The sequence below is a fragment of the Athene cunicularia genome, assembly GCF_003259725.1.
Source record: "Athene cunicularia isolate RWA chromosome 6 unlocalized genomic scaffold, athCun1 chr6_part1, whole genome shotgun sequence".
NCBI lineage: Eukaryota > Metazoa > Chordata > Aves > Strigiformes > Strigidae > Athene > Athene cunicularia.
In genome coordinates, this window is record NW_020799105.1 from 5,671,172 (window position 1) to 5,687,813 (window position 16,642).

Consider the following 16,642-nt stretch of genomic DNA (forward strand, 5'->3'; position numbering starts at 1 on the left):
GTGGGAAGTGCCACTTTTATGCTGCTGACTTCAGCTATGAACCAGGACAATAAGCTCTTTATTACCAGTGCCTAGAAATACATGAATATAAATTCATTTTAGATAGCTATGTTCTGCTTTGCATATTAAAACATTACATACAAAATAGCTGCTTTTTAAAAATTTAATCTGTACTCCAACATGCCTTTTCCTCTTCCACATGAAATTCATCATTATATGATGATACAGATTTTTCACTTGCCTATTTGAAGCAATATAAGCCCAATAATCAAAGTTTCTGTATTATTCACAGAATAGAACCAGTTCAGCTTTATTGACAGCTGTAAGGGGAGAGGGTATTTTATACTAGTTTAAGCACAAATTAACACTGGCAGTACCCAGTGACCCTAATTTGCAAATGTCTCCATTAAGTACCCTAGTGCTTCCCTTTTAAGTGCTTAACTTAAAATAGCTATGCTTTAAGGTTTACAGGTATGCAGTAGCTGTGCTTCTCTTTTCCCAAATGTCCCAACCTTGGTGTCTGAAAACAGAAATATGCTATTTAGAGGTCACTTACACATTTCTGCCTGTGGATGTTTCAGTAACTCCAGTGTCTCTGGAGTACCTGATGCTTGTTGGCAGCTGAAGGGAAGTCACTCTGCTGTATTTCATGTGGAATGAAGTGGTTTAACTGCTGTTACATTAGCCAGCTCAGAGATACTAAGATGCAAAAATTAGAGAATGTTTTTCACTTGGTTGCATACAAGCCTGCCTTGCAATCTTTACCTAAATAATATGCTTTCAGATATGTGCATTACAGTAAGCATAACTAAAGAGGACTGAAGGGAAAAAAAAATCCTAACAACTCTTTCTTATTCTCTGGGATCAAATATCATGTAAGCTGCTTGCTGAGGGAAAGGTACGGTGATGTTTCAAAACTGGACAACCCAGAAACCACCTTCTCTGTCATCTACTGCTTGACAATAGTTACTAGAAATAGGCAGGCAGATGATCGCCAGAAAAAACTTTACAACTGACGTGGGTTTGTGCATCCAGTCAGAGCTGACAAAAACATTTCCTGCTCTGAAACTTTCCATTCAGGAAAAGCTACCAATGTGTTACAAGGCTGTTCCTTGACCACTTTAAAGGAAAAATGAAAATCAATTGATTAGTTAGTATTCAGAAAAGCCAGAAGCAACCCCTACAGCTTTTAACCTGTATTTTTTAGGCTCCTCTCTCTAAATCCTAAGAAAAGTATAATCTCATACTTCTTTTAAGAATTTGATCCCAATCCATAATTCTGATCAACATGTGGATGTGGGATTTAAAATATAGCACAGAAAGAATAGAAAAGCAACAGAAGAAAAAAAGAAAAGTATTGAACACTAGTCACTTCCATGGGCTGTATGGTAAAGTTTGGCATCAATGTACACTGAAGCGGTGACAGGACTTCTTTTGTATGACATCTATCCCTGTAAGGCCTCAAGACTTACAGACACGCCTGCTTGTATCTGCCCTGAAGACAGTATTGAACTATGGAACTACAACTTTCCATTGTATACGACCACTTCCCAAACACTACGAGATATGCAGAGATATGTCTCTTGTTTCTAGAAAGCATTGTTTTCTCTATTTAAGAGAGGTTAACATCCTCCACAGGGAAGCACAAGTCTAGCATGGGAGATGCTTCACAATAGGTCAGACTCGATAGCCACCTCTGAAATGAGTCCTGGTACTGGCTGAAAAGCTGTCCTGAAATAGCATGAAAATAAGAAGGGACAGCATGGGGTACCATTCTTCTAAATCATGTTTTCCTAAGGACAAAGTACTGAAGAAAGGCTAGTATATTGGCACAGAAAATCTTTTAAGAATAACCTACCTCCACACAGGTTTTCAGTATAACACGGGCAAGCTTTTAATGTCCATTTTTGACAGCTCTATAGAAAGTAATCTATTAATTAAACAGTAATACAAAGCTCCACTAGCAGAAGAAAGATCAACTACTTCGTTGCAAAAGATTTCCATGACTAATGTAAGTTCAAGGAAGAAAGTCCTCATCTGATTACTGGTGTACATGCTTCTACCCCTCCTTTCTGTACTCATTTCTTCACCAGCATCATGAATCAAGTCCTCTTTAATCATACTGCTAGAAATTAGAGCTAACTAATCAGCATCCTCAGGAGCCACAATCTCAGGTGTGCTGGGGTGTTTCTAATATTTATTCCGGGTTCTCACTTCCCAGTGCACTCAAGCCTACTGCATCTGTTGCTGAAATGGCTCCTAGCCTGGCCTTGATGGTTGAGGTCACCTGTCTTTCGATCTACCACCATGGCTGTGCAGCATTCTTAACTCAGCCCTCAACATCTACAAATATATTTAAAAGTGCACCTGAGCTAAGATCAGCATCTCAAGGATTTCTTCCACCTCCTCTGTTCTGCAAGTTTTCTACCTACTAATGTCACCCACTGCTCTTTGTATCTTTGTCTGTGAATCTCAAGCCCGTTACACATATTAGCTAATGTGAACAATCCTCCTGATACAACTGTGCAGACAAAAGAACTAAAGGGTGAGTTAGTTAAAGTGGTGACTGCCAGCATGTGAACTGGAGAGGTAGAGCTGGAAGGTGTTGAGCGGCCCACACATGGTTGGACACTGGTGTCAGAGGAAGACAGGGACTCCCAGGAGGGGCTCCCACTCAGCGTCAACACTGAGGGTGCTGGAAAGTACTGCCTTATGAAGTAATGGGATAATCCTGGCTTGCAGGGAGGCATCACGTGCCTCTTCAAATTTATACTGGCAGTCTTAACCTCTAGGTCAGGAAACAATTTCTTACATCCTGAAGCAGTAGACAATCTCTTGGATAAACTGCATATGTGTGGGTGATGGTATTTAATTATGTGATTATATACTGTTGCCTCACTTCCTGGACATACCAAAGCTCATCCAAGAAGGTTAGGACAAAGGGTAAACACAGTACTGTTACAAACAACCCTACATAAATATAGTAACAATGACTGAAATTAGCTGATGTGCCATGTAAACCTGCCTCCTTTGTGGAAGGATCAAAATATCTATCAAAGTTGTGGGTGCCCTGCACAGACAATCCTGCATGAAGAGAGTTGCTAGTGATGTACAAACCTAGAATATAACCTCTGCAGTGGAAGTTAAACCTGCAATCAGAAGAATGAATGAACTGAAAGACTAGTAAGAAACACATGGTTCTGATACTTCTCTCCCCATTGACAAGATCCCTGGCATTTGCAATAAGAACGTGATAGAGAAGGGTTACAAAACCACAACATAGTCACAACCTGAAGACAACTCTCAGTCCTATGCTCTGCAGACTGGATGAAATACTCTCCAATGTTACAGCATATCATTTAAAGGCAAAACATTTAGCACAATGTGCTAAAAAGTCATTAAATAAGGAACATATACTCTTTTTTTTCTTTATTCCTTGAAGAATGGTCTTGTAGGTGAAAGCAAAGGCTAAAGAAGTCTTTTGATTTTTATATGAAGATATTGTAGATCTCTAAGGTTTCATCTCATGTTGGAAGTACATGAATAAAGAACAGGTAACAACTACAAGTGTCTGCTTATGAACTAATTCAAGAACAACAAGCTGCAAGTAACTTTTCTCACCTGAAGCAATTTAGAATGTACTTTAAAAATAAAAATGGAGCTAAAAATTCCTCCAAAAATACCTCAACCTGTGAGGTCAAGTACAATATACTTAACTAAATGAACACAACCACACACTAGTTCCAGTTAACACACAGAGTGAATTTGACTTCAAAGTTAGAAAAAAATCTGACTGAATTTTTAGAGATCAATAACCATAAATACTTTGATGTCTGTGAGATCTAGAGTAGTGATTTTCCAAGTTATATGTACTTAAGAGTAGGAACTGCAATTATTCTTCAAGGCAGTGAGGCACACTGGAAATCTGCATCTCCAAATCCAGTTCTGATAAGACTTATGTAGGTTACACAAAAATTTAGATGTACATCCTATTTCTTTACTATAAGGTCCCTGAAAAACCTAAGATACACACTTATTACTGAAAACGTTCTAATGTTAAAACTATACCACAAACTGTTTCCGCACTCACAGAATCTGAGCTTATGAATATCTGTGCTAGACATACACACTTGCAGTTACACTGACAGATGCATAATGTGCATACAAAAGCACTTACTGACATGGTCCCAGACTCTTGCTTCCAGGAACACCATAGATGCTGCACGCTTAAAGAACATGGTGGAAACACACAGCACCCACTTAGCACAGGGGTGAAGCCAAGTGATGAGACATGAGGACAATCCTCTTCCTGACCCACACAGCCATCTGTTACTAGGTCCACAAGGAATCAGATGCAGTCTTCATTTAAACATATGAAAAAATTATAAACGGATCACTTTTACTCATTTGCATTCATGTCAAAAGTAGTGGTTATTTACAGGAAAAGAGAATTTACAAGAGGAGGTGATCCCTTTCTTCCCTTTGTCTTTGAAGATATCAAAACTCAGTTTTAATTTCCTAGAAAATGAAATTCTGAATTTCAGCCAGTGACCTCACATCTGGGCTTGCTCAGTAATAAAAGCATGCTTTGACTTGTGGCTGTCATCAAACATCTCCAGAAGCAACTTCCTAAAACAAGAGCAATTTCTGCTACCAAAGAGAAACATGCTTAGTAGCAGATGAGAGACCATCACTTCTGGGACCAAAAGAAGCTGAATGGATCCCAAAGGTGGATTTTGTTTCTAGGTGTGAGGACTACTGACTCAGAAGGATGTATTCCTAAGAGGTTAGATTTCAGCAAAGCATAGAGGAGCCATTTCTAAAGAATAAATTCCCCCTGACCCAGTCAAGAATTCTTTCTAAATGGCATAAAGACCAAGCAGAATTACTTAAGTTAAGGGGTGCAAACCTAAGCCTACATACAACTTCTCAGAAGTTAAACCTTTGAACTGCTGGGATGCAGGGTTTAAAAGGAAATCAGCAACCTGAAAGCTGGACACAGTTTTAAAAACTCTGAAGCTCAAGTACTTTAAGGGTACCACGCCACAGAATGTCTCCATGGCAGCATTGTTAGTCTTTGTTCTTCTCTCAAAAAAAATCTAAACAAAACCAAAAAATCCCAGAACAACCCAAAACCCAACATACTTTAAGTACTTCACCAGGTAAGGAACACACCTGTCAAAGAGCCAAACAACACACTATGCATCAATGCACAAGGCAAAACATTCTACAAGAGTAAAAAACCTCTCATGTCTCTTATTTACAGAAATTACCTTTAGTAAACAAAGAACTTTAAAAGCAGGAACATGACAGCATCACTTCAAAGAAACCGTATAGCCACTGGATGATAAAAATTACTGCAAAGTATGACCAGAGTCTTGACTCATGTCTTTGTGGAGCTGTGATGATTTCAGTGGCACTCTGAACCGACACAGCTATTTATACACACATACAGATCATGGTGGGATCATTGCTCACACATACGTCTTGTTAGAAAGCAAACAAGCAAGTACACTTTTCCCAGGGAAGAAGAAATATAAACTCTAAAATCACAAGCTCAGATCCAGGGCTCCCTTTATGGAAAGCTGTTGCACATTAACATACACCAGAAACATCAACAGACCTGCAAACACCACCACCAAAACATACTTGGCTATCATATAATTAAACAGCACCAGCATTTCTTTTAGAAAATCACATTTTTCAAATAGTGACTCTCTGCTTGTTTGCTTGTGAAAGCGAGACAGAGATTGTGTTAATATCAGAAAGGTGGTTTAAAAATTCAGGTTAATGCAACAGCTACAGATCATAATAATTAACTCTAGGTTTCTGGTCTTGAGACACCAAAGCAAGAAGATCACACACAATAAGCAGACAAAACCAAAACAAAGATTGTATATAAACAAGTCTGATTATAAGTAAACAGCAAAACCTGCAACTTCAAAAATTTATCTCTGAAGCATCACTACATAAAACTGCGCTGCTGTATCAACTGCTGATAGTTTTTATGTGTGCTGAATTTTTAAAAGAAAGCGTTTTCTCCTCTTCTCCTTCAAATCCCTTTCAGAAACCACTTCCCGCAGTTTGCCTTTCGTAATTTATCTCCACTCAGAAGCCATCTGCTCCTTTCCTCACACACATGCTGTACACAATCCAAGACAAACACAATGCAGAATCAAGCGGCATGATCCGACTTTTTTTTGTTAGGACTGTTCAGGCGGGAGCAGCTCCCTCCCATCTCATTCCTCCCCACCTACTTCCTGCCTCCTCTCTTTCCCCTTCACTGGGGTTTGCTGGGAAGCAGCATGCTCTAGCTTCCAAGAGCAGGGCTCAAGAGGACCTTCTTACGCACGAAGAGCTGATCAGATTTGGGCAGGTCACAGCATTTTGCACATTCACCACGACTGAGATCAAGCAATGCCTACCTGCAGGAGGAACCCCTCTGCTCTCCACGCACCCTCTCCACGTGCCCACCACGTTCTGCAGCAGAACTCTGGGACAGCTTAGCAGATCTGGCTACAGAGTGAGACTCTGGCGAAGCAGTCATCTCAAAGGACCTAGTGACAAATGGTCCCAGCTGCACAGCTTTTATCCATATATCTGAAGCCCTTTATAAGGCTAGGCAGAAGTGCTAGCCCTCTTTCACAAATGGGAGGAAGGATAGTGGAGGCACCCAAGACACTTGCCCAACACCATCTAGCAGGGCAGTAAGAGACAAAGAAATCCCAAATTCCAGACCACTGGTTTAATGCAGGCCTGGCTGCACTTTGTGTTCTTCTTGCCAGTTTTTTAGGTACCATACAGAAGGGTGGTCTTGCCAGGAACACATGGGAGAGGAAAGCGCTGAAGGTAGCAAGGGGCAGGAATGGTGGTGACTGCATATGGGGAGGAGAGAGGCAGGCAAGGGCAGAAGGAGTACCTCAGGCACCCACACCACTGTCAGTCACCAAGATGTTCACAGGAGTAAAGAAACAGACAATGCCTCCTGAGAACATGTTCACAGGGGCACTCGACAGCAACTGCAACATGTTGTGCCCAGGACAGGTTTGATGCAACTAACTATTGCCTTGACAAGCCCAAGAACAACTCTCCTAATAACCAAAAGGAGAGATCACAAGCAGGGTGGTGTTCAATGCACCTGTGGAGTAAAGATAGGCATTTGGTATTAAGCAGTTTCTCAAGCAATTTTCCTAACTACTCAGTGCTCCTCACTAGACTGTTTACCTGCTAAAGGTAATCGGAGTGGGAGTATGTTCAGGCACCTACTCCTACACAGACATGTACCAGAATGTCTGTTTTAGCACAGAAATCAGCCATGGAAATACCACACTCAGCACGACAGCATTGCTGCAGGAATACAATTAGGAAGGATGTTACAACCATCTCAGTCATCTGGCATATTCTCAAATGACGAGGTCTGGGAAATATTCCTACCTGCTCCCAGACTGCAGAAACAAAAGCATTTTCACTGCAGTTCTTCAGGGGTGCTTCTGCCACAGGATGTCTGCTCTGTCAAAAATTTGACTGATTGCTACTTTTTAAAAAGTGGGAAGTGTTGACATCTACTGTTTCTGAAAAATGCTTTATGATACACTGAAAAACACACTAAGTAAAAGTCAAGGTCTGAATTGTCAGGAAAAGACTTTACAATTCCCACTTTGAGACTAAGTCTATAAGCAGTACAGCAGGAGACACACTCTGCTTCTCACAGAAGAGTGAAATGATATTCAGACAAAAAGTCTTCCATAGTTAACCAGTTTCTATACAATGCAAATTTAATAAAGGAAAAATGCCAGGCCCAGTGTTAATACATGACACAGCTACACATAAATTAACAAATCTCAAGATAAAGATAATAAGGGGTGAAATTCTCAAAGGATTTGCAGCTGGCTGCTTAATGAATGATTTGGTTCAATGGGCAAGCAAAACCGAACACACACACACACACACACACACACACACAGAGCCTCACAAATGCCTAAGTGTTTGGATCAAGTTCAGCCAGTCAGAGCCCACATTCACAGCTCAAAGTCCAAAAAGTGAATGGAAAAGGTTACAGAGTGCTTCTGTACCTTAAAAACAATATAACAGCTCTCAAAGTGTCACACTGGATTCAACAATGTAAAGCATGCACCTTTATATTGCGCTACTGATCTATGACTAAAAATTCCTGCAAATCCACCTCTTGCTTTTTTTATTTTTTTCTTCTTCATGATCTGCTTTTCCACTAAAACATGGCATATTTGAATCAATAGGCCACAGTGCCTTTCCTGTTACAGGATGCAAGAGACCATTAAGAAGGCAGAAGAAATTTAGCAAGGCGCAGCACAACATACTTCTCTCACCATAACTTCATCCAGACAAATTAGGTAGTCACAGTGTCTCCAAGATGACAGCTTTGAGACGTACCTGGAGATGTCCGAGATGATCATAGCATCTCTGCAGAGGACACAGCAGTCAGTAATACTACACAGCACTTGGAAGACAAGAAGATAGTTCCTCCAGAGCAGAGGACAGAAGGGCGTTTCAGTCAATCAAGTGGAATTAGCAAGTTTAAATTTGACTAGAATGTTCACCTGCTTCTGTGATAAATGCTACATGATCTCTGATGACAATTCAGTATTGCTTCCCAGGTCCAGATTGTTGAGAAGAAAGAATACTGTGCACCCAAAATGACATGCACCAACATCTCATGATCTCTCATTCAAACACACTGATCCCATCTATCTCTGATCCGCTTATGAAATGTGCAGAGATCACGGCACAGGAGGCCACGGTTGGGAAGTTACACGTTTTTAGAAGAGCAGGGTAAAAGCTATTACTCTGGGAGCTTCACTCACTGCAGTAACATTTACTAAGAAGTTGTGGTACACATCAGTCTGCTTCAGCAAGCCAGGCACAAAGCCCTTAAAATAGGCAATACTGTACTGTAAAAAAACAAAACAAGAGAAACACCTGAACCACATGCCAATGTTGGTTCCTCATTTCCAGTTCAAATCCTGAGAGCTGTTAATGTTTAGATACGTTAGAAAACATCGTTGTCAGCGTGTTACCCATGAAACAGGAATAGGAGAGTTATAGCATCTCACAATGAATAGAGTGACTCTCCCTTAAATCAGGTAAGTATGAAGCTATTTCTAGTGAAGGATAAGTAAGAAGCTAATGATGGTTATTAATAGCCCTTAAAGCTAACAGTTCATCTGAGTTAAATGCAAGAATAATAATCCCTTTATGACCTTCCCCATTTTTACTGGGGAAATAGACAAAATTTCATGAAAGACTGCTTTTAACCAGTTTTCAACTATTTAAAATCTTGAAAATGACACTAATCTGAATGAGAATCTACCAGAATCTGCTATTTATATATATATCCTGAAGACTTAAAACACAAATGGTAGGTAAGAGCTTTGCCTTTTACCACCTCTTCAAATTCAGTAGGATTTTCCCCCCAGACTTCTATAGGTATTGAATCTACATGTTAATCTGCCATGAGGCATGTCTAGGGACTACAGGTCACCCAATTTGAGAAACTGGATTGCAATGATAAAGGTGGTAAGGATTTCTTGTTGTTATTCACCATTAGTCACAAATCACTAGCCCAGAAAACTTGCTCTTGTAGCAAGGAGAACTATTACTGAAACCAGTCAAGCCTTGACCTGAAATACAAGAGCTACATCTTGACCAGCAGCATGAAAGAGAAAAAAATAGTAATAGATCTGAACTGTTCAGTTTGAGAATTCTTCCTCTGCATCTCTACTACAAATCTGGACAATTAGACACATCCATAAACACAAACAATAACATAGCAGTATATAAAGCATATTCCTTCTGGGAAATAGGACAAAGACTGATATTTCATAGACTGGCAAAGTTCTCTCTCTAGGCACTTTGGTACTTCATCTGCTGCTGTGCTTCTTGAGCCTTTTTTTTCTGGAGGACTTCTTATGGTGCAGGTACAAACAAGACAAAGGTCTAGTTTGAAATAGCAAGAACAAAATGAAGACAAAATTTCATCTGCTAGTTGACACTCTGCCTTTATGCCCCTTGGCTTTAGCTAGAGCTTGGTAATAAAAAGGGGAGATACGTACATGAGTCTGCTCAGTCTACAAAGCACATACCTGGCAACGCACTTGGTCTAAGAACATAGCCTAGTATTACAAAACAAACTTACGTATTTATCTTTGTGGTAGTAATACTGATTTTGATTGTGGTTTAGGGTTTGTCTGATTTTGTTCAGATTGGCAATTGGCTCTGTACAACTCAAAACATTTTAAGGCCACAGTGTATGTATTTGAGGTGCATACTGTTGTTCCTACACAGAAAAGGTAAGGAGTGTTTCTAATATGTAGTAAAGATAAGGTAATAAAATCATGGAACTTGAATCAAATCATGAAACGTTGCACTTGCTCCTGAGAAACTATTACATGTTTTTGCAGAAATCCATGAGAACCGTGTCTAGGCCATCCACAACATGAAGAAATAACTGCAAGCTGTCTTGGATAGTGGAAAGTCACACAACTGAAATATTAAAGTACTGAAGTTACACTGACTTTGTAATGAAGTAAAAAACTGAAGTGGAAATGCTTTCTTTCTCAGTTTTACCTAGTGCCCTTCTCTTGTACAACAGATGTTACCTAGGGGACAAAAGTCATCTACAACTGCTCAGCAGATTTGCTCAACACAGGATCATGCTCGCTCTGCATGCTGCTCTTTATCTTGCAGTGGTTTCTATCTCAAACAGAAAACAGGCATTTTGAAGTGATTAAAAATACGGCAGTAATAATCAACAATTTCTTTCGCTTGCACCCTATCTCCCCTTTACTATATACTTTAAATATAAGCAAAACTCACAGTCATGGCCAGCAGGTCCTGATTGCACCCAAGAGTTAACAGGGACTCTGACTAGCAAGTAGCCTTGAATGTCCTAACTGATGCAATAGGAAAATTTGACTGGATTGGTCAAAGTCAGCATATTAACAACCTGACTGCCCTCCAGCTCATTTGTTACATCCAGCATTAAAGGTTAACATTAGAAGTAATGCAGTTTGCAGGAGTAGGGAAGAGTGTACGAGGGCCAGGCTGTGGCTTGAGTGCACAGGAGTAGATGCAGTGTCAGTACAGCTGGGCATCAAGGACAGCAGGCAGTTCACCTGGCACTTTAGCTGTTCCAGTTGTGAATTTGGCAGAATACAGGACACTTGGGGGATGAATGAATATCCTGATGGAGACAGGAAGGACAAGACTTGAGAAATGTGAAGTGTTTCCAGGTTAGCCTAATCTATTGCTTGCATAGTCTCTGTCTCCATTATTTCTTCTGCAATACTGCATGTATTTAAATAAATACTCTGTTCTGTTTCAAATGTCCGAAGGCATGAAGGTACAACAGCAGCCTGGCATGGGAAACAATAATCAATATTTCAAGTAGTTATCATGAAGAAAACACAGGGGAGATTTGTTAACACTTAAGTCACTGTGTCAGAAACGAAGAACATGTTTAGAAGGAGACTTGGGACTCCCACTTCTGGGCTCACTGCATCGTCAGTTACCACAAGTTGTTCTGATCTGATCAGACTCCTAATCCCCATTGTCCCAGGGGTGGGTAGTTAATTCAGAGCACTGTCCTGCATTTGGTAGAGGGGATGTTTCACTCTCTCAGTACATACAGCTTCCATATGGGAGGGAACAAAAGGGAAGAAACAGCAGAGTCTTCTTACCTAGAGAGCCGCCCAGCCAATGACTACATGCAACAGCTGGGAAGAAAGAGATTCCAGCGAACTCCTGAGATGGGTGCTTTAGGGATTCAGAGCACCTCAACTGTGAAGATAACTTCTTGCCTAGTCGTGGCAACAAAAAACATCAGTGTGCTAGCCTCATTAATTACTAGTTTAAGAATCTGAAGGGCTAGAATCCACTTTAAGATGTTACTAAGGAGAAGACTCCAAAACCACAAAATGGGACAATTTATTTTTACTGACTCACTGATGACTCTGGTAGGTACAGTTTGGACAGGTGACAGGTGAGAAAGGTGGCAGGGCAGACGATTCTAACACATCAGAAGCAACTTCTTTTTATCCTCCCGAAAGTTACTTAGTGAATTCTTTTCTGTAACATGACAGCACCTTTCTAGTCCCTTACACTTAAGCCACAACCTATCTGTATTCAGTATCACCCTCCATCTCCTCAGAAGTAACCACTGCTGAGAAGTCCACAAAACAAGCCCAGCAGCTGTAGCATAATGTGAATGTCCTCTTGAATTGATTTTATGTTAGAGCTAAAAAAACATGAAGAGGTTTTCTGTGAAACTGACAGATAATGTAAAATTCAATGCAGTACAGTGTACACTAAAGCATGATGCACACTATGGTCTTTGGGCTGGATCAGAGATGTAGTCTAGGGGTAAATACGGTTGACATGTGAAGAATAGACACAGTATGCTATTAAAAATTGTTAAGTAGCCTATTAATTAGGTGCTATTAGACTTAAAAGCATTAGATACTTAAGATAATTTTGCATTCCTGTTCTCATTAGCCCCACAACAAGACCTCAAAATAATTGCATTCACACATATGCTCCCAAGTTAAAAATACAAATCATATCTGCAGAAAACAGCACAGTAAGTATACATATGGGTGTGTATTTCCTTTCTTGTGATATTCCAGTCAATACGAGCCACAAACACAGATATTAAATGCTACCAAGAGCAAAGAAAAACATGATCCATGGCTGCATATAGGGGTTCACACCCCATACTATTTTTCTTTTAGAAATGTAAAATATACCTGTAAGCTTCTGTGACAACGCTACTAGAGCCACCATCCAAAATCCCTATCTGCCTTGAATTCTGATGCAAAATAGAAAGTCATAGCTTGCATTCTGCAGAAGTTATTCAACAACAACAACAACCAGAATTTTGCAGCCAGCTGCTTTAAAATAGTAAATATGAGAATAAAGAAGTAATTTGGTAACATTCATCTTCACTAAAAGCAGCAGTCATGCAAGGAGTTCAGTCTTTGGAATGGTATCAGGCCTGATTTGATAATCCCTATCATTTTATACTTCCTGCATATATGACAGTACCTGTTCCTCTTTTTCTTTGGTCTTGCTCCTGGAGACTCTGGAAGAGGTAACATCCTGAGCTGGAATGACAGAGATTTGATGCAGTGGCATGTTCATCACACTGCCTTGTTTGGTCCTATCATTTACAGGAAGGAGGCTTGAAGGCAGTGTTTATTCAGTGCCATTGTCAGGCGTTGCACCTAAAAAATAAAAATATTAGATAATGTTAAAGTAGCTTGAAATGCAATTATTTCTAAATCAAAGCTAAGACATCAATTGGACCAAGATGCACCTCTTATCTTCTCTCTGGATTCTGAACAGAAGAGAGTTTGGTGCACTGACTGGATGAGAAAAGACACAGGAGTTTTAAAGAGCTAGAACTAGACAGGTCAGAGCACAATTTATGCAAATTAATGCATAAATAAATTATCAACCAGTTCTGAAAGTAGTCCAAGAGCAAAGCCAGAGGGCAAGGATCATGCTCAAGTCTGCACGGATAGGGAGGAGGAGGAAGAGCAGTTCTCCAAGCTGAGCAGTGGAAGCATGCTACCTGGGGGTACAAAGAGCAAAGTTCATGCAGGTAGTTTCCCAAACCACCCCTCAGGCATCATAGTGAATCAGGCTGAATGGTTAAAAACAGTCCATGGCCTGAATTTGGCTCCTTCATATAAACATGTACCAGCTGGCAATAGGAAGATGCATCATGTGCGCTGTTCCTTTCTTAAGACTATTAGAGAATAATATAATCAAAATCCCTTGCTAGGAATTGGGAATCTGTTGGACAATACACACTTTATCCTTCTTTTACTAATACAACAGGGAAGCATTACACATAGGAAAGACAGTGATAGACCTAAATTAGCGAAAATTGGCAACACTAATCTGAAAGGCAGGCATAATTAGCCAAACATTTTATTAGATTAGTGAAGTTACGTTAAATAAAAAGCTTTTTGAAACATATAGGAACGTGGAGTGTTTATTTGAAATGTAACCTGCTGCAAATGAGACACAATCAATTGTGTTTAAAGAAAGGATTAGAGGGGAATTAACACAGCAGGGATTGCATTAAATAGGGCACCTGGATGATGCACTGTTCTTCTGTTTCCATATCAACTTTTTGTTTTTGAATCTGTGAAAGCAGAAAACAGAGGATAGATGGCCCTATATATTATGTTGCTTAACAGTTTGGAAGTAGTATAGCCTAGGACCTAGTACATAACCTTAACTTACATTGCACACATTTCTTATTGAATATTTATTAATTGGAAGTTTTAAAGATAGGCCAAGGTTCCTAGGTTTTTGATTCTGTAAGAAATACCAGTCTGGTTCTATTTCCATTAGACTCCACAAAAGTACTGCAGTTGTGTAAAATGAAAACAGGATCAAAACTTTCAACTGCTTTTGATTAAACAGAAGGAAAAAAATAATAATTACATATCCCAAGGCACTTTATACGGGGAATGGTAGTTCAGTATCATCTCTGCACTGAAAGGGAGAGTTATCAAAGTTCATAGAGCAAGTCATGAGCAAAAACAAAAATGCAGGCAATGCCTGCTGCTTCCCAATCACACACTCCATTTGCTGGATGATGCTATCTGCCCATTAGAGTGTTCAGCCAAATTCAGCAGCCTTACTGACACGTGGTCAGTATTTGTATTACTTCTGTAAGTGCCAAGACAGTGAGTGCATCATAAAGCATGCATGAAAGCTTTGAAAGCAATGCCTCCATAAGTTCTAAGCATTACTGATTTTAAAAATAAAACACATCTATAAGCATAAACAAGCAACAACAAGGAAAATCCCTTATTGGAGGACAGAGGAAAACACGGGTCTTAGCAGCACTATAAAGCATAAAGAGAAAACACAGAACCTCCCCGGGTCCTCTACACACCTGTTTAGCTGCATCCTCTAAAGTAGCCAAGCCAGAGAGATAAATGTGGGCTGAGACAGAAATATCAAACTTCAATAAACAAAGCAGGAAGGGAAGGTATTTTCCCAAGAAAACATAAGGAAATTAAATCCAGAGAACATTAAGCTCCAATGAAAATATGCCAGATAATATGTTCTGTGCTACTGCCAGTGATAGCTGAGCCAAGAAGGAGGAGAAAGGACCCTGGTCTGTGTCCCCCTCAGAAAGGGTTCTGGGCTTGCAAACAAGGGCATATTATTACCATAAAGAGAACAAGGAAAATTATTAGAAAACACAGTTAAACCCCTCTGATGATGACCAAGAAGTAAAACCAGTTTTTCTGCAGGTACTTTGAGGACAGAGTGTTAGAATTCTTTGAAAAAGCTCAAGCAGCAGATATAATCCAATTAGATATTCAAAGACGATGTGAAACAGCCCTCCTCTGGTAAAAAAAAGCCTGGCAGACACTCTAATAAAGCCTGTCTTTGTTCCAGGGTGGCTCAGAATAAGCTCTAAACTTAACCCAGATGCCACACTGTACCACCCCCAATCTGGAAGGTCCCCATCAAGGCACACACTCAAAACCTGTCTGTATCAACCTGAAACATGTTAACTCCACAGCGCTAATTAAAGGCTAAAGTTACATGAATAAACAGACCATCTGCAGTACCAAGTACAAACAGACAAGGATGCCAGAAAAGCAATGCCACTCAACACAAAGCAAGTTATGACAAGCTCCACAGGGCATTTTTCACAGCTAAATTAACATTGCATGCACCTCAAATCCATGGGTTAGAAGTTGCACACCAATTAACAGGGCTCCAAGCTTCAAGCACATCAAACTGGGGGCCTCACAAAAAAGGGAAGGGCGTCCAGGGAAGAAATGCTAAGATAAGGGGACTGCTCATAGATACTCCCTTCTTTTCAGGATTCCAGTCAGATGTTCAGGCCATCCCCCACACAAAGTGAGGGTTCCTCATTACTACAGCAACTCCACCCAACAGCTGAGTAAACTCACCCAGGAAGTGGCATATAAGGGCTCAACTTCCTCCTCCCATGTGTGGTATTTGGTTCATAAACCACACATGCAAGGGAAGTCCCATGACCACTGGTATAGATGTCATTCTGTTCACAGAGGAAGGATTTTCCAGCTCCTTTTTGCCTGGAATGCTGAAGTAATTGTGGGATGAAAGGATAGGGAGGGCACATGCACCAGCCAGGTCCCATAGACAGGTCCTATCTGCCTGTGAAGGAGGAGGGATCCTATTCTCCTTCTGCCCTCATGATGGTTCACATATCATTCACTGGAGTAAAATACTTAAACAAAACTTCTCTTAGGAGTTTGGGCTTTCAGCAAACTATAATAAAAGTTAAGTCTGTTCTCATAGTTGGACCCTTTAGAGATTTATTTTCTAATGCTGCCAACAGTCAATAAGCCACAAATATAGACTAGGGAGGTTTCGTGCAAACCTGGCTGGGACACATGGAAAGGCCAGGACAGAGGACTGAGATGGGGAGTCTAAACAATCTTAGATTGATGGTACAAGACTGGCAAACTTGTGCAAAGACAAAAGGAGGCATATGGGGCTGTTCGCAAAGACATACCAGGTGCTGATAATGTTGCTAGGCTACTATCTCCTAGCTCAAAGAGAAGCCTCCTCTGGTCCTTGAAGTTGT

General features: G+C 40.3%; 1 protein-coding gene across 6 annotated transcripts in view; it reads right to left on the reverse strand.

Annotated features, from left to right (window-relative positions):
* The window catches only part of MARCH8 (membrane associated ring-CH-type finger 8), a 108,650-nt gene that overhangs the window by 65,944 nt on the left and 26,064 nt on the right, over positions 1-16,642 (reverse strand). For all 6 annotated transcript variants that reach the window (XM_026851063.1, XM_026851065.1, XM_026851068.1 and 3 more), the window contains one exon: positions 13,078-13,256. In XM_026851063.1, coding sequence (XP_026706864.1) covers positions 13,078-13,173 — 96 coding nt within the window. In that variant the 5' untranslated portion in view covers positions 13,174-13,256. The remainder of the gene's footprint in view (positions 1-13,077; positions 13,257-16,642) is intronic.